General features: G+C 34.5%; 1 protein-coding gene across 1 annotated transcript in view; it reads right to left on the bottom strand.

The window, feature by feature from the left end:
- MS3_00004447 (uncharacterized protein) overlaps positions 1 to 17,817 on the bottom strand; it is a 176,635-nt gene that overhangs the window by 81,455 nt on the left and 77,363 nt on the right. Inside the window, exons 30-31 of the mRNA XM_051212367.1 lie at positions 16,356 to 16,537; positions 14,354 to 14,456 (exon numbers count right to left, since the gene is read on the bottom strand). Coding sequence (XP_051072546.1) covers positions 14,354 to 14,456; positions 16,356 to 16,537 — 285 coding nt within the window. The remainder of the gene's footprint in view (positions 1 to 14,353; positions 14,457 to 16,355; positions 16,538 to 17,817) is intronic.

Below are 17,817 nucleotides of genomic sequence, written 5' to 3'. Positions count from 1 at the left end.
ATATGAGCGCGTAGGTGTGTGTACATTTCTTATCTCATTACTCATCACATGTCTGTAACTTACTTTTGTGTAACTATAATTATTGATTAAGGCTTGGTTAAATGGGAGTTGGTTTACCAGCCATCTCCATTGTGCGTCGTTTCTCTTCTCTCTATTCCATCCGCTCTATATACAAAATATGTGTATTCACAAGTCCATTCTCGTTATTCCACTTATTTAATTCCGTTATTGAATAACGCGATTTAGGTGGACGATTATATACGAGGATAGACGATAACAAACATTCATACGATCTAATTGGAGTCAGATCCACGGGCCACTAAATCCTCATCAGACTTTAATATACAGTTATATTTATATGCATATAGAAAATTATTAAACCAATCAAGTGAATGATAACAGTGGAATAGATTATACATATAAACATAATAAGTACAAATCGGTAGTGTGATGATAGGTGTACTAGTTGTGATAAGCAATAATAAAGGTTTGAATCAATGGTACATAATGGGAAATAAGTCAATGATTAGAAAATTATGAGATTACGTAATAAGAAGTGAGGTTTCGATCTCTTCTCTTTTACACATAGCAGAAGCTATAGGAATTTGAGGTTAACAATTCAAGTCTTTATGTTCATAAGAAATTTGTAACATCCTTATCTCTCCCTTGACCTTTTCTTCTTACGTCTCAGCCCTTTTCTTTTCTCATATATACGCTTCACGGTCCAATTATATTAAAGTCTGATGTGGATCTAATCGAAAACAATATTGTTAGCTTATATATGTCTTTATACATTTTTTGATAGGGTTTTGTTCTCTGAACTGGATGGTTTGGCCGTGGAGCTTTCATCGTTCATCTAAACGATATCATCAGCACAAACTTCAGGTAGAAGACAGAAAAAAAAGTCGAAATTCGATTGATTTACTCATCATGATTTTTGTTCGACTAGGGTCATCGTCGTCATCATGTTTTGAGGATTAATAAATCTTTACTTATACCAGTCTTTATGTTCTTACTTTCACGATATGGAAATTACAGAGGTCCGTCATTTCAAGTATAAGTGATAAGTGTTTCCGACACAACAATTAACAACGACCAGATATAACAATTAACGTTCAATCCACAAGACATATCTATCATAAAATAATGATTCAATAATTCAAGCATATTGTTTAAACACTGAATATATAATGATAATTTTTCTTTCTCCTTGAATTACCTAGACTTCAATAAAGATTTCAATAGTTGAAATTATGAGTCGACTGATGCTAGACCACCATGGAAAACCTGGATGCACTGGACGGCCATCCCGTCCTATTAAGGGACTCTTCAATATTGAATATCCACGAAAACTGTTTTTAGATTTTTAATACATATGACGTTAGGGTGAATATCTTGTATCGAAGTGCATAATATAAACGCACTTTAATAAGAAAGACTTTGAATATCTAAATCTATTTGATTTTCATTATAAATTTATTCAATAAATCAAAATGACCCATAAATATCGATTAGATTGTGATATGTGAACATGTACCTTCATAAATGGTTACAGAAATATTGATTTAATAAGAGTAAAAGATAAACATCTATCATCCTCTATTATCAAACGCATAATTATTGAAATAGATCATAAGACTGATCTTAACTCGGCTTTTATAGTGTTGTATAAAAGTGTAAAAGGGAGTATACTAAGGTTTATTGAAGCTTTAACCATACGAAAATTCAAACCCTCTCGGTGTATTCCAAAAACAGTTTGTTCTCACATTAAACCTACCGTTATTATCCAGAGTGATGAAGTTTCATATTGTTTCCACATTATTTTCTTTCGATAATGTAATAAGAAAACGAAGATTATCAGAACTATGTGATGATATATTAGCGCAATACATTTCGAACAATCTAGTCACACATATACTTGTTAAGAGCATTTATATATAAAAATAAAAGGTCAATTAGACTGGAAATGGGGTAAGAGGAGACAAGATTAATAATAAGAGTGATAACAATAATGTGAACACAATTTGAAACCTAATCACTGGGTTGACATTAAGTAACCGGCCTATATGATTCCCTACCACCCCTTTTAAAAAAATTGTGGGGTGTGAATGAAAAATTTAGGTATCATTGATTGGTGGACTTGTTTTGCAAGTGTGTGCTCAAGTGATAATGAACAAACATTTTGTTACCTTTAATAATTTTGTGATTGGTCGTAAACTGTTCATCTTTGTAATCTGATTAGTTGAAATCGAAATCACATCTGGAGCTGTGATTGGATACCAGAATTTTCATTTTTTACATTTGAAATTTAATGATAATGAATAATTTTTTTTGTGTAATCTTAGTCTTGAAAAAAATTTAGACTTTTGAAGAAAAAGACACCAACTTAATTGCATTACCATGCAATCCTACTGTTAGTGAATGTGTATTGGGATCAATTTTTGTTTTCCGATCAAGTATACCTTGAATTGAAGTCGTTAGTTATCGGAACAGGAATAATCATATGTATCTCAGTAAAAGAAAGTTTTTGGGAAAAAGCATCTGTAAACCGGTTTGAATATTTGATAATAGTGATTACTGAATGAGGTCGGTAGTCAAATATTTAATACCAAATTAATAAACAAATTATCACCAAAGTGTGTGCATAGGCTTTTTTGTAACACACGGTGTGTTAATGGGAAAAAGAAATCAACATATCAATAAATCATCATGATAAATTACTGGTTGCAATATGTATAATTCAGGTGAACCAACCGTAGACGATCATTTAATGAACTGACTTTGACAGTATATGAAAGTAGTAATAAATTTTCCGAAAAAGACACTTAATATTTAGTAAAGGATTATTTTGTAAATGTTCATTCATAATGAGAATTAGACAACGTTAGATTTAAATGTGGTTAAATTGTAAAAGTCCATTGAAACGGCTTATTGTGTTCACTTGTAAATTATTTGTAGTTCTGTATTTTAAAATTAATTTTTTGGTCGTAATAAAAACTAGTTTGTTTAATCAGTCATGTGTGAATATTGTTAACCGCCGTAATATGAAACCTGAATTATCTAGACATTATGAATGTAACCATTTTTGACAAGCATTTGAAATATCAGTTTCATGAAGTGTAAATGAACAATCCTACGTCGTCTGACTGACTCAACAAATATTTATCGACTTTAAACGTATAAATATGAGTAAGGTCAACTGTATCAATGAACATTTACAATGCTATTAGTATTATTTATTTTCCTTATTATTATTATTATGTCAATTGACAAGATTCAATTCTTGTACTATGTATTTCATTGACACAAAATTTTTTGCATTTTCAATTTTCCTATAATGCTTAGTCACTTATTGTGACTGAACACTTTACTGCAAATCATCCCGACCTTTAGTGAATGACCTTTTTAATTTGTAAATATATATATCGTTACAGATGTAAACGTTAACCATTGTTAACACATTACATTGTCAAATTCATAAATGTCATGCCTTATTTTTGGACTTTATAAAATAATAAAATTATGGACTAATAACTGTATAGTGTGATGATGAAGTTAAGGAAAACGATTGTTTCCTAAATTATTTTTGATTTTCGAATATTTTAAGGGAATATTTAACTGGTACAACGAGATTGTACCAGTCATAAATAGTTGATGAGGTGTGCAAATGAATACGGTGATATAATCAGTAGTTATGAATAACTATGGAGGCTTAGTTTACGATCAGACGTACTTCTTACGTACGCATAGTTCTGGTTTCAGGAAATTTTAATATAAAACAAGAATATGAAGTTCTTGTTTTGTGTATCTATGAAACGGATAATATTCTTATTTCTTTTTACACTTACTGTATGACCTTTTATCACCATCATCATTTCAATGATGATGGTTTCAACTTGTTTTCAAATGTCATTATTTTATTCCTAAATAAGTTAATTTTCTCAATTTCGTTTACTTCTCTATGAGCTTTAATCACATTCATCTTTGTAATTATCTTATTACATTCACTAATAAATGTCATCATAAGTTTATTGACCTAACGACAAAATTACGATTTTCACTCATTTAAAATATTCCTATTAAAATGTACTCAAAATGTACTTTTATTAGATAGTTTACAAATGTGTTACTAAAACATGAACGCTAATCACATTATTTTCAATATAAAATTACTAGATTAGTCTTCATTAGATGACAAAATCTTGTCTAAGTTTTCTTAACCTTTATATCTAATAAACGTTAGAAACAAGTTTACGAATACATGAACGATAATCGCTTTTCCACTATTAATCTCTAAGGGATATCTAAATTCATGAGACATTAATAAGTGCTTAATCACTTGACCTTTGCGGCGGAAAAGTAGTAGATAAAAAATAATGGAAATCAAATTGTGGGTGGCCCTGAAAAGGGCCTTTACTCGTTCTCGCGGTCGAACGTCATCACTATTAGTTTGTAATGGCGCCACAGATAGGACAGTGCACTGCTCGTACGTTCGGCGATGGGTCGTAGGTCGTTGTATAAACGGCACTGCTACGTTAGTCGAGGTTCTTGAAAGGGTGTTGCATTGGGAAATAATTTTCAACTGCAATATGAGTCAGATAACCATCATAGTGTAACCACCTGTCACAAATTGACTGTACGTTCACTTCGGTGTTACTGTGTATGCAGTAAGCCAATATGTGACGGCATGGTAATCCGTTTTCAATGAAGAATGGACACGAGCACCGGCTAGTGTCGACGTGTACGTAGTACGTCCCCGTGGCGTCCATAGCGGTGAATAAATCTTCCGTCAATGCAGACTGCGTTATAGGAATGCGAAGGTGTCGCTTCAGTAGTTGACAGGCAACTGGTGTCAGTCGTTCCTGAAGTCGACGTACTTCCGGCTCCTCACCAATACCGGCTTTCCCCGACAATCCATTGAATATTTATGTAATCTTGCTTCCATCCAATATCCAGTACGAAGCAGCACATTGAAAATGGATCTGAGAACCGGTGTTTTTCGATTAAGGTGATACATCTTCAAGACTCGGTGGCTGGTCTCGACGAAGTTCGTATTATTCAGTTCAAAGAGAGTGGATGGCGGTCGAAAAGCAGTGGACCATTTGTGTTTCCGTGGTAGAAGGTGGTCTCTGACGTATCTGCCAAATGTTCCGTCCGACATTTCGATTAACGAAAGTACGTTGTTAAAACTACAAAATCATGTTATGTAGATTTTGATTTACCTTTCAACCGTTCGAGTGAACATGAGGCGAAAGAACAGTTGTACAATTTCTGATCGCACCCTCTACAATAACGGTTACTGGGTTAATGTTAATGAACGAAACACTTACCCTCTTTATCACATTCCGAACAAGGTGTACGCGACACAGAATATGGTGTGCATCCGGATACACCTGCGTAATAGCAGCAGCAATTGCAGGTGAATCATCGGTCACAATGCCTACCAGTTGTCGACTGTTGGTACACCGTTGGAAAAAGAAGAGGAATCGAGAAATCAAGGCCGACGTTTCGCGACTTAAAAGGCAATGCACATGGGTATTGCCTTAAAATTCATATCCATGGCAACGACTTGATATAAATGGACGTTCTCGTTATTAGTTTTGTACGTCCCGTCAAAACCAATTACGTCACAAAAGTGACCGGCCAAATTCACTTGCTCAGCAGTCATGAAGAAGAAATACGATAGACAGTTCTCATCGTCCAATTCGTATTCGCAAAGCCCACCCAAGGATGTTATGTGAGCTTTCAATTTCCCGTAATCACCTATAGTGTACATTATAAATTGGCAAATTCCGTACCAGGAAGGTTCGCGTGTGAGAACACTTTGTACCGCATATTGCAGACATCTTGAGCGGTCAGACATTTCCCATAAGATTGGTAAGCAAAATTCCTGATGTGGAATGCAGCGGTACCGGAAATCAGCAGCGGTCTCACAGTTTCAAACTCCCCATCCGTTAACCTGCGCATCCATGAATTACCCTGGTACCTCAGGGAATTGCACTCGTGATTGTGATGTACATTCCCACGTACAACAGTCCAATAGCCGTCTATAATCTTACAAAACATAAATGCTGGACATTGGGTGTTCATAGAAGCCCTTCATTAAAAAAATTATAAAACAATTTACCAAATTACCTCCTCCGTCTAATACGTTGTGACGAACCGCTAGATCTTATACGCCCATTTCGCCAACACACAAATTTAATGTAGGATTTTTGATCTCTGCCAATATGCGAATCTCTCACTACATAATGACTGTAAGTCGATCTTTCAAAATTTGTGATAGTGGTCTTTAACGCTTCAACCGATGGAAACGCAACCAGAAACAAGGTAGTCAAAAAGACTTCCTCCATTTCCGTTACGTGAGAAACACCAGCGCTCGTACTCGGCACGTTACTCTGCTCCATAATGACGATTGAGATTGTGCTTCGTCGACAAGTACTGATAATTTATAACAATTTTCAAGACATAACTAACCAATTAAATCTAATTTTGGAACTAGCCATTTCATTGGACGAAACACGGGATGAAAAATATTGTAATTTGGGGTTGGAAAATTTTTTTTAAAAAAAAAATGGCCGGTCGGACAATATTATTCTAATCACTGGATAATAAGCCAATATTATCAGGGTAGGTTTAAGGTGAGAACAAACTGTTTTTGAATGCACAATAATAATCGAAAGGGGTGTAGAAATCTATATATATATATATATATATATATATATATATATATATATATATATATATATATATATATATATATATATATATATATATATTGAGTCAATTGAAGCTAGACTACTATGTAAAACCTCGAAGCACTGGACGGCCGTTTCGACCTACCGTGGAACTCATCAGCAGTGCATATCCACGATGATGATGTTAAGTTGCTAAATAAAACATTAATGGAAAATGGCTATCCTCTAAAATTCATAAATAAATACAGCGAGACCTACTGTAGCCTTGGTAGAGAAAAAGCCTGTCTACATCACCTTACCATTTAGAGGTGATTCAAATAGCCTTTTATTGAAACAAAAGCCTTAAATCAGTCATCAACAAAACGTATTGCGCAGAAAAGATCATTATCAAAGAAAGAACAAGATGATTGGTTTATCAAAAACCTAAAAGACATGAAAACGATTGTATCACATCCCACTGTGTTTACCAAATTAAATGTGTGTGTGGTCACACATACATAGGGAGGAGCAATCGTGATCTCAAAATTAGGGTGTGTGAACGGGTATTAAAATGGTTGCAAAAACAGATACAATCAAGTGACCCGATAAGAGTATAGGATAAACATCCATGGTAAACATTTATTGCACGGCCATTTTTGTACTTTTTTTTCGAGTGAAATTTTTTTTCGTCCCTTTGGAAAAAATTTTCATCCCCATCTTCCAATAATTTTCATTCTGTTTCGTCCAATCAAATAACTAGTTTTGAGTTCGTTATAATTGGTCGTTTATTTTTTAAATCGATATAAAATATGAGGACTTGACGACAGAGCACATTTTCTTGCAATTATTATGGACGGTAGTAACATACGGAGTACGAGCTCCGTCGTTCCTCATGTTGTCACAGAAACCGATAACCTATTCTTGAGCACATTGTATCTCGTAGCGTTCCAATCTCTTGAAGCGTTGAAGAGCGCCATTGGAACGTATGAAAGAGCCACGTACTGCCATTATGTGGTGAGAGATTCTCATTTACATAGAGATCGGAAGTCCTATATTAAATTCGTATGTTGGAGAAATGGCCGTAGAACATCTAGCGGTTCCTCACAGCCGAGTAGACGAACGAGGTAATTTGATTTGTGTTATTATAATTTTTCATTAAGGACTACCGTGAGCACCCAATGTCCTTCCTTCATCTTTTGTAAGTTCATTGAAGGTTACTGGACTGTTGTTCGTGGGAATGTGTATCACAATCACAAGTGCAATTCCCTAAGGTACCAAAGTAATTATTGGATGCGCAGGTTAACGGAGGTGGAATTCGAAACAGTGAGACCACTTTTGATATCTGGGACAGCGGCATTCAATATTATACACTTTGTTTACCAATCTTATAGAAAGTGTATTGATCCTCAAGGTGTTTTTAATATGCGCCACAAAGTGTTCTCACAAGCCAACCTTCCTGGTAAGCAATGTGCCTATTTAAATTGTCAACGTTAGGTGATTACTCCCAACTGAAAGATCACATCATGTCGCTTGGTGGCCTCTGTGAATACGACTTAGATGGAGATAACTGTCTGTTGTATTTCTTCACAACAGCAGATCAAATGAGTTTATCAAGTCGATTTTTTGATGTTGTTGGTTTTGATGGGACCTACAAAACCAATAAGGAAAATTTATATTTGTATCAGGTTGTAGCACTTGATATGAATTTCATGGCAATACCTGTTTGTATTGCATTCATTGGTTCCGAAACATCTAGTTTAATTGCTCATTTCCTGTCGTTCTTCCGCCGATCAACTAACAACCGAGAGGTGATAGGCATTGTAACAGATGATTCACCTGCAATAGCTGCTGCCATTATGCAGGTGTATCCCAATTCCCACCACATTTTGTGTCGCGTACACATAATTCGTAATGTGTTAAGGAGGGTAAGTTTTTCGTTGCTTAACATTAAGCCATTAGTCGTCATTGTAGAGGCTACGAGCAGAAACTGTACAACTTTTCTTCCGTCTGATGTTCACTAGAAATGTCGGAAGGTAAATTAAAATATGCATTACAGTCTTTTGTAGTTTCCATAGTTATCTTCCATTAATTGAAGCATCAGACGGAAATTTTTACCGATATGTGAGAGATTACTTGTTGCCTAAAAAGCACAAGTGGTCAAATGCTTTTCGACCCGCAGCGATGCTCTTGGGACAAAGTAATACGAATTTCGTTGAAATAACTCATCGGATTCTTAAATTGCATAAACTGAACAGAAGAATACCCGTGTTGAGATCAATATTCAGTGTGCTTCTTCGCACTGGATATTGGATAGATGCGCGAATGCAGAAGTATTATTGTGATTGTCGTAATAAAACAATAATCGGTCGGGAGCCAGTAATATGTCGTCTTCGGGAAAGACTTACACCAGCTGCATGTCAATTACTGAAGCGGCATTTGCGCACTCCTATCACTGAGGTTGTAATGTCCGTGGACTTGTCAACGGCTGTTGATGGTACAGGCACTTATACAGTCTGCAGTAATCCACTCAATTGTTCATGTGCTTTTTACATTGAAAACCGAATACCTTGTCATATTTTAGCCTACTGCATACGCAGTAATAATGAAGTGAACACTCAGATAATTAGCGATAGATGGTTGCAATCAGACAGGTACATTACCAGTGTTGCGATTGACAATACCTCCCCTGTTCAAATAAGACAGGCAAGTGTAAGAAGATCGCTGTATGCCTTAGTTAGGTGTATGTCCGAAGAGCAATGTACAATCGTGTATAATAATGCATATCAAGTTGTTTACGGTAGGATACCTCCAGCCCCGTCCACCTTACCTGCTGTTACAGAGTTTCAGATCGAAACCTCTACGTCCACTAATGTTACAATGCCGTCGATCCATCAGACAGCAGTTACCAGCTATCAACATAATGTTGATATGGATGAAACGTTAAGCAATGAAGAGGAAGAAATTGTTTCAATGAACTCAGAGGAGTTCACCGAACTAGACGACGACAATGACGAAAACGCGCATGACAACAGACTTTGTGATATTTGCAATCTTGCACAACCGCCACATGAAACTGCTGATGGAAGTACCTGGATTTTTTGTCGATGTGATGCAATGTTTCATTTATTTTGTGCCTACGACCCATCAACACACGTCCATGGAATCCACTGTCCCATGTGCGGCGCTATAACGGAGTCATAGCAAGTCTTTGTTCCATGGAATTCGGAACTGTTAAGAGGACGAGTAAAGGCCCTTTTCAGGGCCACCCACAATCTGATTTAAATTCTTTTGTTTCAATTTTTTATTTCCATGGCAAAGGCCAATTGATGAAGCTATCAAAATTCATTTTAGATTAATAGTCATTATGTGATTATCGTCCACGTATTCGTAAACGTTTTTTAAGCTTTATCAAATATAGGGTTTAAGTAAACGATTTCCTATAGGAAATGTCATCTAATGAACACTTATCTGTCTAAGAATAGTACATGCAATACTTATTCAGAATGTTTCAATGTTGTGTCATATAGTTAGGATAGGCGAATGTAGTACTACCAGTTCACTAGTACAACGACATTATTTCTATAGGAAAGGTCAACTGAACCAACATCGATGAATTCTAATTAAGCCTTGGTGATTAAGCAATATAATCAATTGAGATTTATAAAAATTTCGTGGATTAGTTGAAGTCAGACATTAACAGGTTTTTCATGGTGCTCCTCTAGCTTCAATTCACTCATGATCTCAACTATTCCAATAAAAAAATAATACTGTCTGACTATTCCATCCCAGTTTTGATCAAAATGTTGACTTTGAAAATAAAAGATACCAACTTCATTTTACTCAGAAAGTACCAAATAATATTTATGATTGGGTTCTTTTCCAAACAGTAATTCTTAGTACAAAAGAGTTGTTTAGTTTCGCCGGAAAATGGTGTCATAAATAAATGCAAGATTGTCAATTGTGTTATTTTGCTAATCCATTAAAAGCGTTAATTGTTTTTACCTGTACATTCTTTGTAGTTGAGTAGTTTAAAATTATGACAAAAAGTACTTGTCTATGTAAGTAGTCATGTAAATGAGTTATTATGCTCGTAAATTGGGTTTAACAATTTTTGCACGTAATGTCAACAGCAAATCTTTTGTCAATGCGTGGCCCGACCAAATCATTATCTGACTTTCTAAATGACATTGCAGACATTACTTATTTATAAAGTCTGTAATTATTTTTGCAAATCAGCGGTTCCCTTTGTTAAACATAATAAACGAACAATAAAAAACTGTATGTACCGTTCAAGTAATAGTGATACATTTAAACGTTTTATAAAGTGTCTATATCAATTAATGTGGCACTTATCTGTCTAGCATTCTTATTACATTTCTCATGTAACAATGTTGCAAACGAAATGTAATAAGAATGTACTTCTTATGTCATGTGTGAATATTACTGATTTAATGTCAAACCCGAGATAGGTATGATTAACAAAAAACAAACATATTTGCACTGAACAGCATATTTGCAGTTTTAAAAAATCTCCATATAATATTCTATATTGTTGAATAACAATTTTTGACAGGTATTTGATATATTAGTTACATTAAGTATAAAAGAACAAGCCTACGTCTGAGGAAATAAGTGATACATTTATACGTTTTATAAAATGTCTTTATCATGAGTGAATTGAAGATAGAGCACCATGTTTCAATATAGTGAAATTGATCATTTTGAAGTTTGGTAAATAAATATAGACTTTTATTTATTACAATGACATTAAATGAGCGTATACCCAAATGTCATCTGATACAAATTACTTTGTTCGTATTAAGCTGTGTAATTGAGATAGACACTTATTTCCTCAGACGTAGGCTTGTTCTTTTATACTTAATGTAACTAATATATCAAATACCTGTCAAAAATTGTTATTCAACAATATAGAATATTATATGGAGATTTTTTAAAACTGCAAATATGCTGTTCAGTGCAAATATGTTTGTTTTTTGTTAATCATACCTATCTCGGGTTTGACATTAAATCAGTAATATTCACACATGACATAAGAAGTACATTCTTATTACATTTCGTTTGCAACATTGTTACATGCGAAATGTAATAAGAATGCTAGACAGATAAGTGCCACATTAATTGATATAGACACTTTATAAAACGTTTAAATGTATCGGTTGACATTAAATGGACGGCAATTATGGTACCCTATCACCCATTTATTAGAAATTGTAGGGTATGAAAAAAATGTAGGGATCATTGATTGGTGTACTTGTTTTGCAAGTGTGTGCTCAAGTGATAATGAACAAACATTTTGTCACCTTTAATAATTTTGTAATTGGTCGTAAACTGTTCACCTTTGTAATCTGATTAGTTGAAATCGAAATAGCATCAAGTGCTTTGATTGGATGTCAGAATTTTTTAAAGGGGGGGGGAATTTTTTTTAAAAAAATAAATAACTTGCCGGCCACTTAATGATATTCCTCTTACCCCATTTCCAGTCTAGTTGACCTTTTATTTCTTTATATATATCAATGTTCTAAACAAGTGTATTATGTGTGATCAGATTGTTCGAAATGTATTGCACTAATATATCATCACATAGGTCTGATAATCTTCGTCTTCTCATTGCATTATCGAAATTTATCAAAGGGACTAATTACTTTATATTATTTCTTATTGAATTCCTTCATTAATTGCAGTTTTTTGGGTGTTATATCGTACTACTTCATACAGTAAGTGATTTGGGTTGTCATCAGTTATGTCAGTGGCTAATATTGTATTTTAGCATTGCTCAAAACGTACATAACTGTACAATTACCTTATTGTTTCATATTGTACTCCCACCGTCTATATGACCACTTGACGAATCAAGAACATGATGAAATTGTATGTTACTAATTTTAGTGAGTAAATAAAGTGTTCTTAAGTGGTAATCAAATTACAGGCCTTAATTTCATGGACAATTTTAATGAGGTCAGTTCATATGTTTACGAAGAGACTAAGAGAATCACAATTTTCATCGGTTAACAGTTAAATAAACAGATGACATCAAGGTCACAATAATCAACATGACAAGTGTTTTAGTAAATTTCAATTGTTAGTTTGTCTGTTTATTTTAATGACAAATAAATGTGGAATCCAAGTTTCAGCATTTGTCAAACAGACCATTTATACATTTGAAAAACTGGGTTGCTGTTTTATATCGTTCATACAAAATATACTGATCTCGTTAATGAACTCAAATAATATACTCATGGTAATTTTTATGCAACCGTTCATTATCCTCGAATGTACACATTATTGTTCCTCCACTTAATTTAATCCACGAGTTATGACTTCTGTTGTCATACATATGTTAAATATATCGAGAAATTCGTTGTGAGCCAAGTCACAGGCATTTTTAAACAGAAATGGATAAACAGAACTACGTCTTCAGCTCTCCTAGGTTACTGCTGATCTAAAGCCCGGATAAAGTAGCTTGCATGCAGCTAGACGATTTCGTTTTCACATATGACCTGGCTCAACTATACCATACAAACCAACAGACTAAGTTGAAGACATCCAATGTAGCAGCAAACTCGTCAGGATTGGGCCTCAGCATGCACAAGTGGAAAGTAAGATCCCTAAAAGTCAACATACTGAGCACCAATCAGATCACACTTGATGGAGAAACTCTGGAAGAGGTGGACACTTCCATGCACCTTGGCAGCATCATTCATGAACACCAAGGATCTGATACAGATGTTAAGCCGTGAATCAAGAGAGTAAAGGCATGATTCCTACAGTTGAAGGATATCTGAAACTCAAAACAACTATCTATAAGCCAACACCGATGTCGGAATTTTCAACTATGACGTTAACAGTTACTTTTTGTCGAGTTGAAACATGAAGAACTACTACAATCATCATCATCATCATCAAAGATGTACAGGTAACTATAAATAGTTGTCTATACAGGATGCTCCAGATCCCTTCTTCATTGGTCAGGCACCATCGACAATAACCTACTGTGGAAGAGAACAAACTAGGTTTCAGATGAGGGGGAAATTAGGAAGAGAAAAAGAAGTTGGTGCATAGGACATACATTACGAAAATCACCAAGCTGCATCAAGAGGTAAGCGCTTACTATCTGTAGTCGTGAAAGGAAACGGAAAAGAGGAAGGTTGGAGAACGCATTCCGTCGGGAATCGAAGGAAGACATCAAAGGAATGAATAGCACTAGGAAACGACAGGTATAGAGAGCCCAGGACAGAGTTGGTTGGAGAATCCTGGTGGGCGGTCTATTCTCACACGAGAGGTCACAGGCGTAAATACGTCATAGTAAATCTAGATGTGCCTACCAAGTCTGTTTATAGAAAGATTTGAAATATTTATTTACGAGGCTCTTTCATTTTTAACTTATATCATTTCGTTAATACTAGAGAGGATTAGTTAGAAAATTTATACTTACGTAAAAGTGGATCTATATTTCAGTAACACAATTGTACACTATTCAATAGTCAACTCACAGCTTTGTACATTTGAATTAACTAGATTTTTATACTCATCTATCACTCACATAAATATGGATAACTGTAAATTCGTTTAATGAAAAATAGCAAAAGTTACGATCTTCGAAATATGTCACATTTCATAAAAGATACATTAAAGATACATTATGATTACTAACTTACACATCACTTGTACCAACCATTGACGTTTGGCCAAACCATATTCATTAGTTACTACACAACGATAATTTCCAGCATCTGAGTTTTGTACATCGGTTAGATAAAGCTGTGCAAAACAATGAACAAAAACTATTGCATACATCCTAACCATTTAAATGAATAGTTTTGGATGGTTTCAAATCTATGACCACAGCTGTCAATATTACTAATATGGTAACAGTGTGATTACATCAATAGTTGAAATTATGAGTCAATTGAAGCTAGACCACCATGGAAAACCTGAAGGCACTGGACGGCCGTTTCATGAGGGATCGTGGATGCGCACTACTGAGGAGTTCCACACTAGAACGAAACGGCCGTCCAGTTCTTCCAGGTTTTCCATGGTGGTCTAGCTTCAATTGACTCATGATTTCAATCAGTGAAATTTCTAAAATCTCCACAAAACCCTTTCTGATAATGTGATAATAGCCTGTGAAATTATTGATTTAGCTCAAGTCACATATACAAACATATAGGCTAACTTCTAAGAATGTTTAATAAGAATGGAGAATCTAGTTAATCATCTTCAAATCTCACTACAATTGAAGGGATGCAATTAATATCGTTTTACTTGTAAATGTAAATAGATCAATCATTAGTATCATCTCAAAATTAAAATGAACTAAGAAACTACTGAAAAAAAACTTGTGAGTAGTACACAACTGTTTGGGAATCCTCAAAAATTGCTTATCTATCACCCTATACTATACTGAATTCAGAATAATCAGTCCTGTAAATGAAAAAGATAGGAACCATTTGTCATTGTCTACTCATGTTATACTTCTTAGCCATTTTATATTTTCAGTTTTTTATTAATGTATTTGCATACAGTTGATGAGCCTCCAATAGGATGAAACGTACGGCTTGGAATCCACTGTTAGCCATTTATCCTAAATTAGTTAGGATTAGTACTAACTTGCTTATTTACTTTATTCCTGAAATATTTTTAAAGATCTAAATGTAATCACATAAACAAATAGGAAAGCATAATTGCTTTTAAATCAATGTGAATAATAAGCAAAGATGGATAGTGGTTAGCAGTGGAATCCAGGACTCATTAGTTGAATGTACCAGCATCCCAGAATTGATGTTCACTCCGCGACTAAAACCCAGTACCGTTCACTCGCGTTATCCACTTAGCTACTGGGTCCTGATAGCCACCTGCTTGTGCGATGGGGTGAAGCTTAAATTCACTTGGTGTTGTTTTAATTGTATCTTCCCATTGTTGTTTAGGACTACAATTGATCAGTCTCATGCTGGCAATAATAGTTCCAATTTATTTGGATTTATGTACCAAATGATTGAAACATTCAAATTTAGTGAGATAGAAATATCACAGATTTTATTGACTGTTCCATTATTCTACCATCATAGTCATATATAGTTGACTTAGCTGATAGAATAAAATGACATATTGTGTCTGTTAGATTCTTGTCATGGTTCTTCTCCTTCTTCTTCTTCTTCTTCTTCTTCTTCTTCTTCTTCAAAAAACAGGTTCAGTATTTATCCCAGGCTACACACTATGAAATAAGTAGGAATTATCCTATCATTATAAGTATATCGTTGGTATTTAGAATAACATTCCTATGGATAGGATAGGTATGAATTGAGAATATAACAAAAATTCATCACTTAAAGAAGATTTGGCGAGACTATAATTCATGGACGAACCAATCAGGTATAAGATAAACAAGTCTCGGATTTTGGTGCGAAATTCACTCATCCATTTGGATAAATAGAGTTTTGACATTGTAGATGACATCAGTTCATGATGAAAACCTTAAATCTAATTCCTAACCTTAATGATCAACTGTAAATCATAATTCTAATTCCACACACAGGTTTATAACCCTCATTTGGTCGTACTTATTAGGTGGGTAATCTCAAGGTTACCTTAGTGTCGCTCAAAGGTCGTCCATAAATTATAGTCTCACTGCAGATTTAATTATTCTTATAATTTACTTACTTGTGTATCACCAACGGAAATATTAATATTTGGAAATGTATCAAAGGTAATTAATTCTCCATCTTTAATCCATTCCACTTGAGCTCTTGGTGATGCTTCCCAGTCACATATTAATCGTGTACTAGAGTTTTGTAATACATGTCTTGGATTTTTCCCCTCGGGTCCAATAATTACTGGGGGATCTTAATAAATTAAATTGGCATAATAATATAAGAAACATAAAAATATAAGATTCTTCTTAAATTTCTAGTTAGTACGAAATTGTGAAAAAGGAACTATCTTTCAAAGTAACTTATTACTGAATTTTTCTGGTTAGCGTTTTTCTAGCGAGTTAGTTTTCTACGGGGTGGGGTCGCTAACCTCATGCTCAACGCTTCTCCTTTATCCGGGCTTCGAACCGGCGGTATCCTCGGAGGGGCTTCAGGCAAGAATAATTCCTTTAATGAAGATATATCTGTTATATCCTAGTGAAGATTACATTACAAGTAACGTCTGAGACCTATTAATGGACTAATATTATTTATATATTCTTATGGTGTAACTATTCAGTAATTAGATTATGTATATCTATATTCCCCTTGTTATAAGCTTTACTTTGACCTATATATATTATTATTGTACGATTTACTGTTCTTAAGCTATGTTCAGTTTATTGACTATGGCCTCCCACGTTCACAGCCACTTTTTGGCTTTATTGTGCACGAATGTTATTTCCTATTTTATGGTGCGTTGCGATCTGTTTGGTTGATATATAAACCCAGTATATCTGAGATAAATTATTCGATTTGATTCGCCTAGTAGAGGCTGTTGTTGGGATTCTGGACTCAGCTGGATGGGCTAGGCGAGCAACAGACCAATAGGACGCTAGGCTGACCAGGGCACTCGGACGTCATTGGTTTAGTACAGCATAAGAGCGAATAAGTCATATTTTGATTGGCGAATAGATTACGTGATAACTAGCGATCCATAAAGTCACAACAATATCTAAATGATTTAAAACATCAAAGAGGTAGAAAGTAATACTATGGATTGAAGTGTGATTATTTTGGTTACAAGAACTGAGAATTATTCGTCTGAAGATCCCCCATCTTATTAAAAGACTAATATTTGAATGAAGAATATTCTTTTCTAAAAATTCTCTTCAGGTTCTACAATTATCTCATATTCAAATTATTAATCCGAAAATAGTCCAGGTTAAAGGCAAAGTACATCGTTTAGAGTTAAAGCATGTGAATTTAGGATCATCAAACAAAATAGAATAAAATTGTTCATATTGATATGATTCATATAGAATGTTAACTTGAATCTACGTATATGTTAAGTGAAATTTTAAGATCCATGATCAGAATGAATATGGGTCAAATAGGGTGAGAGAGAGAAACAATAGTGCAATTACAATTCGATCAAATAAGTAAGACGTAATACGGAGGGATGAATGCGGAGTGAATGATTCATGTTTGGG

The sequence above is a fragment of the Schistosoma haematobium genome, chromosome ZW (assembly GCF_000699445.3).
Source record: "Schistosoma haematobium chromosome ZW, whole genome shotgun sequence".
NCBI lineage: Eukaryota > Metazoa > Platyhelminthes > Trematoda > Strigeidida > Schistosomatidae > Schistosoma > Schistosoma haematobium.
Note: the sequence above shows the minus strand (reverse complement) of the source record. Positions and strands in the feature narration are given on the sequence as shown.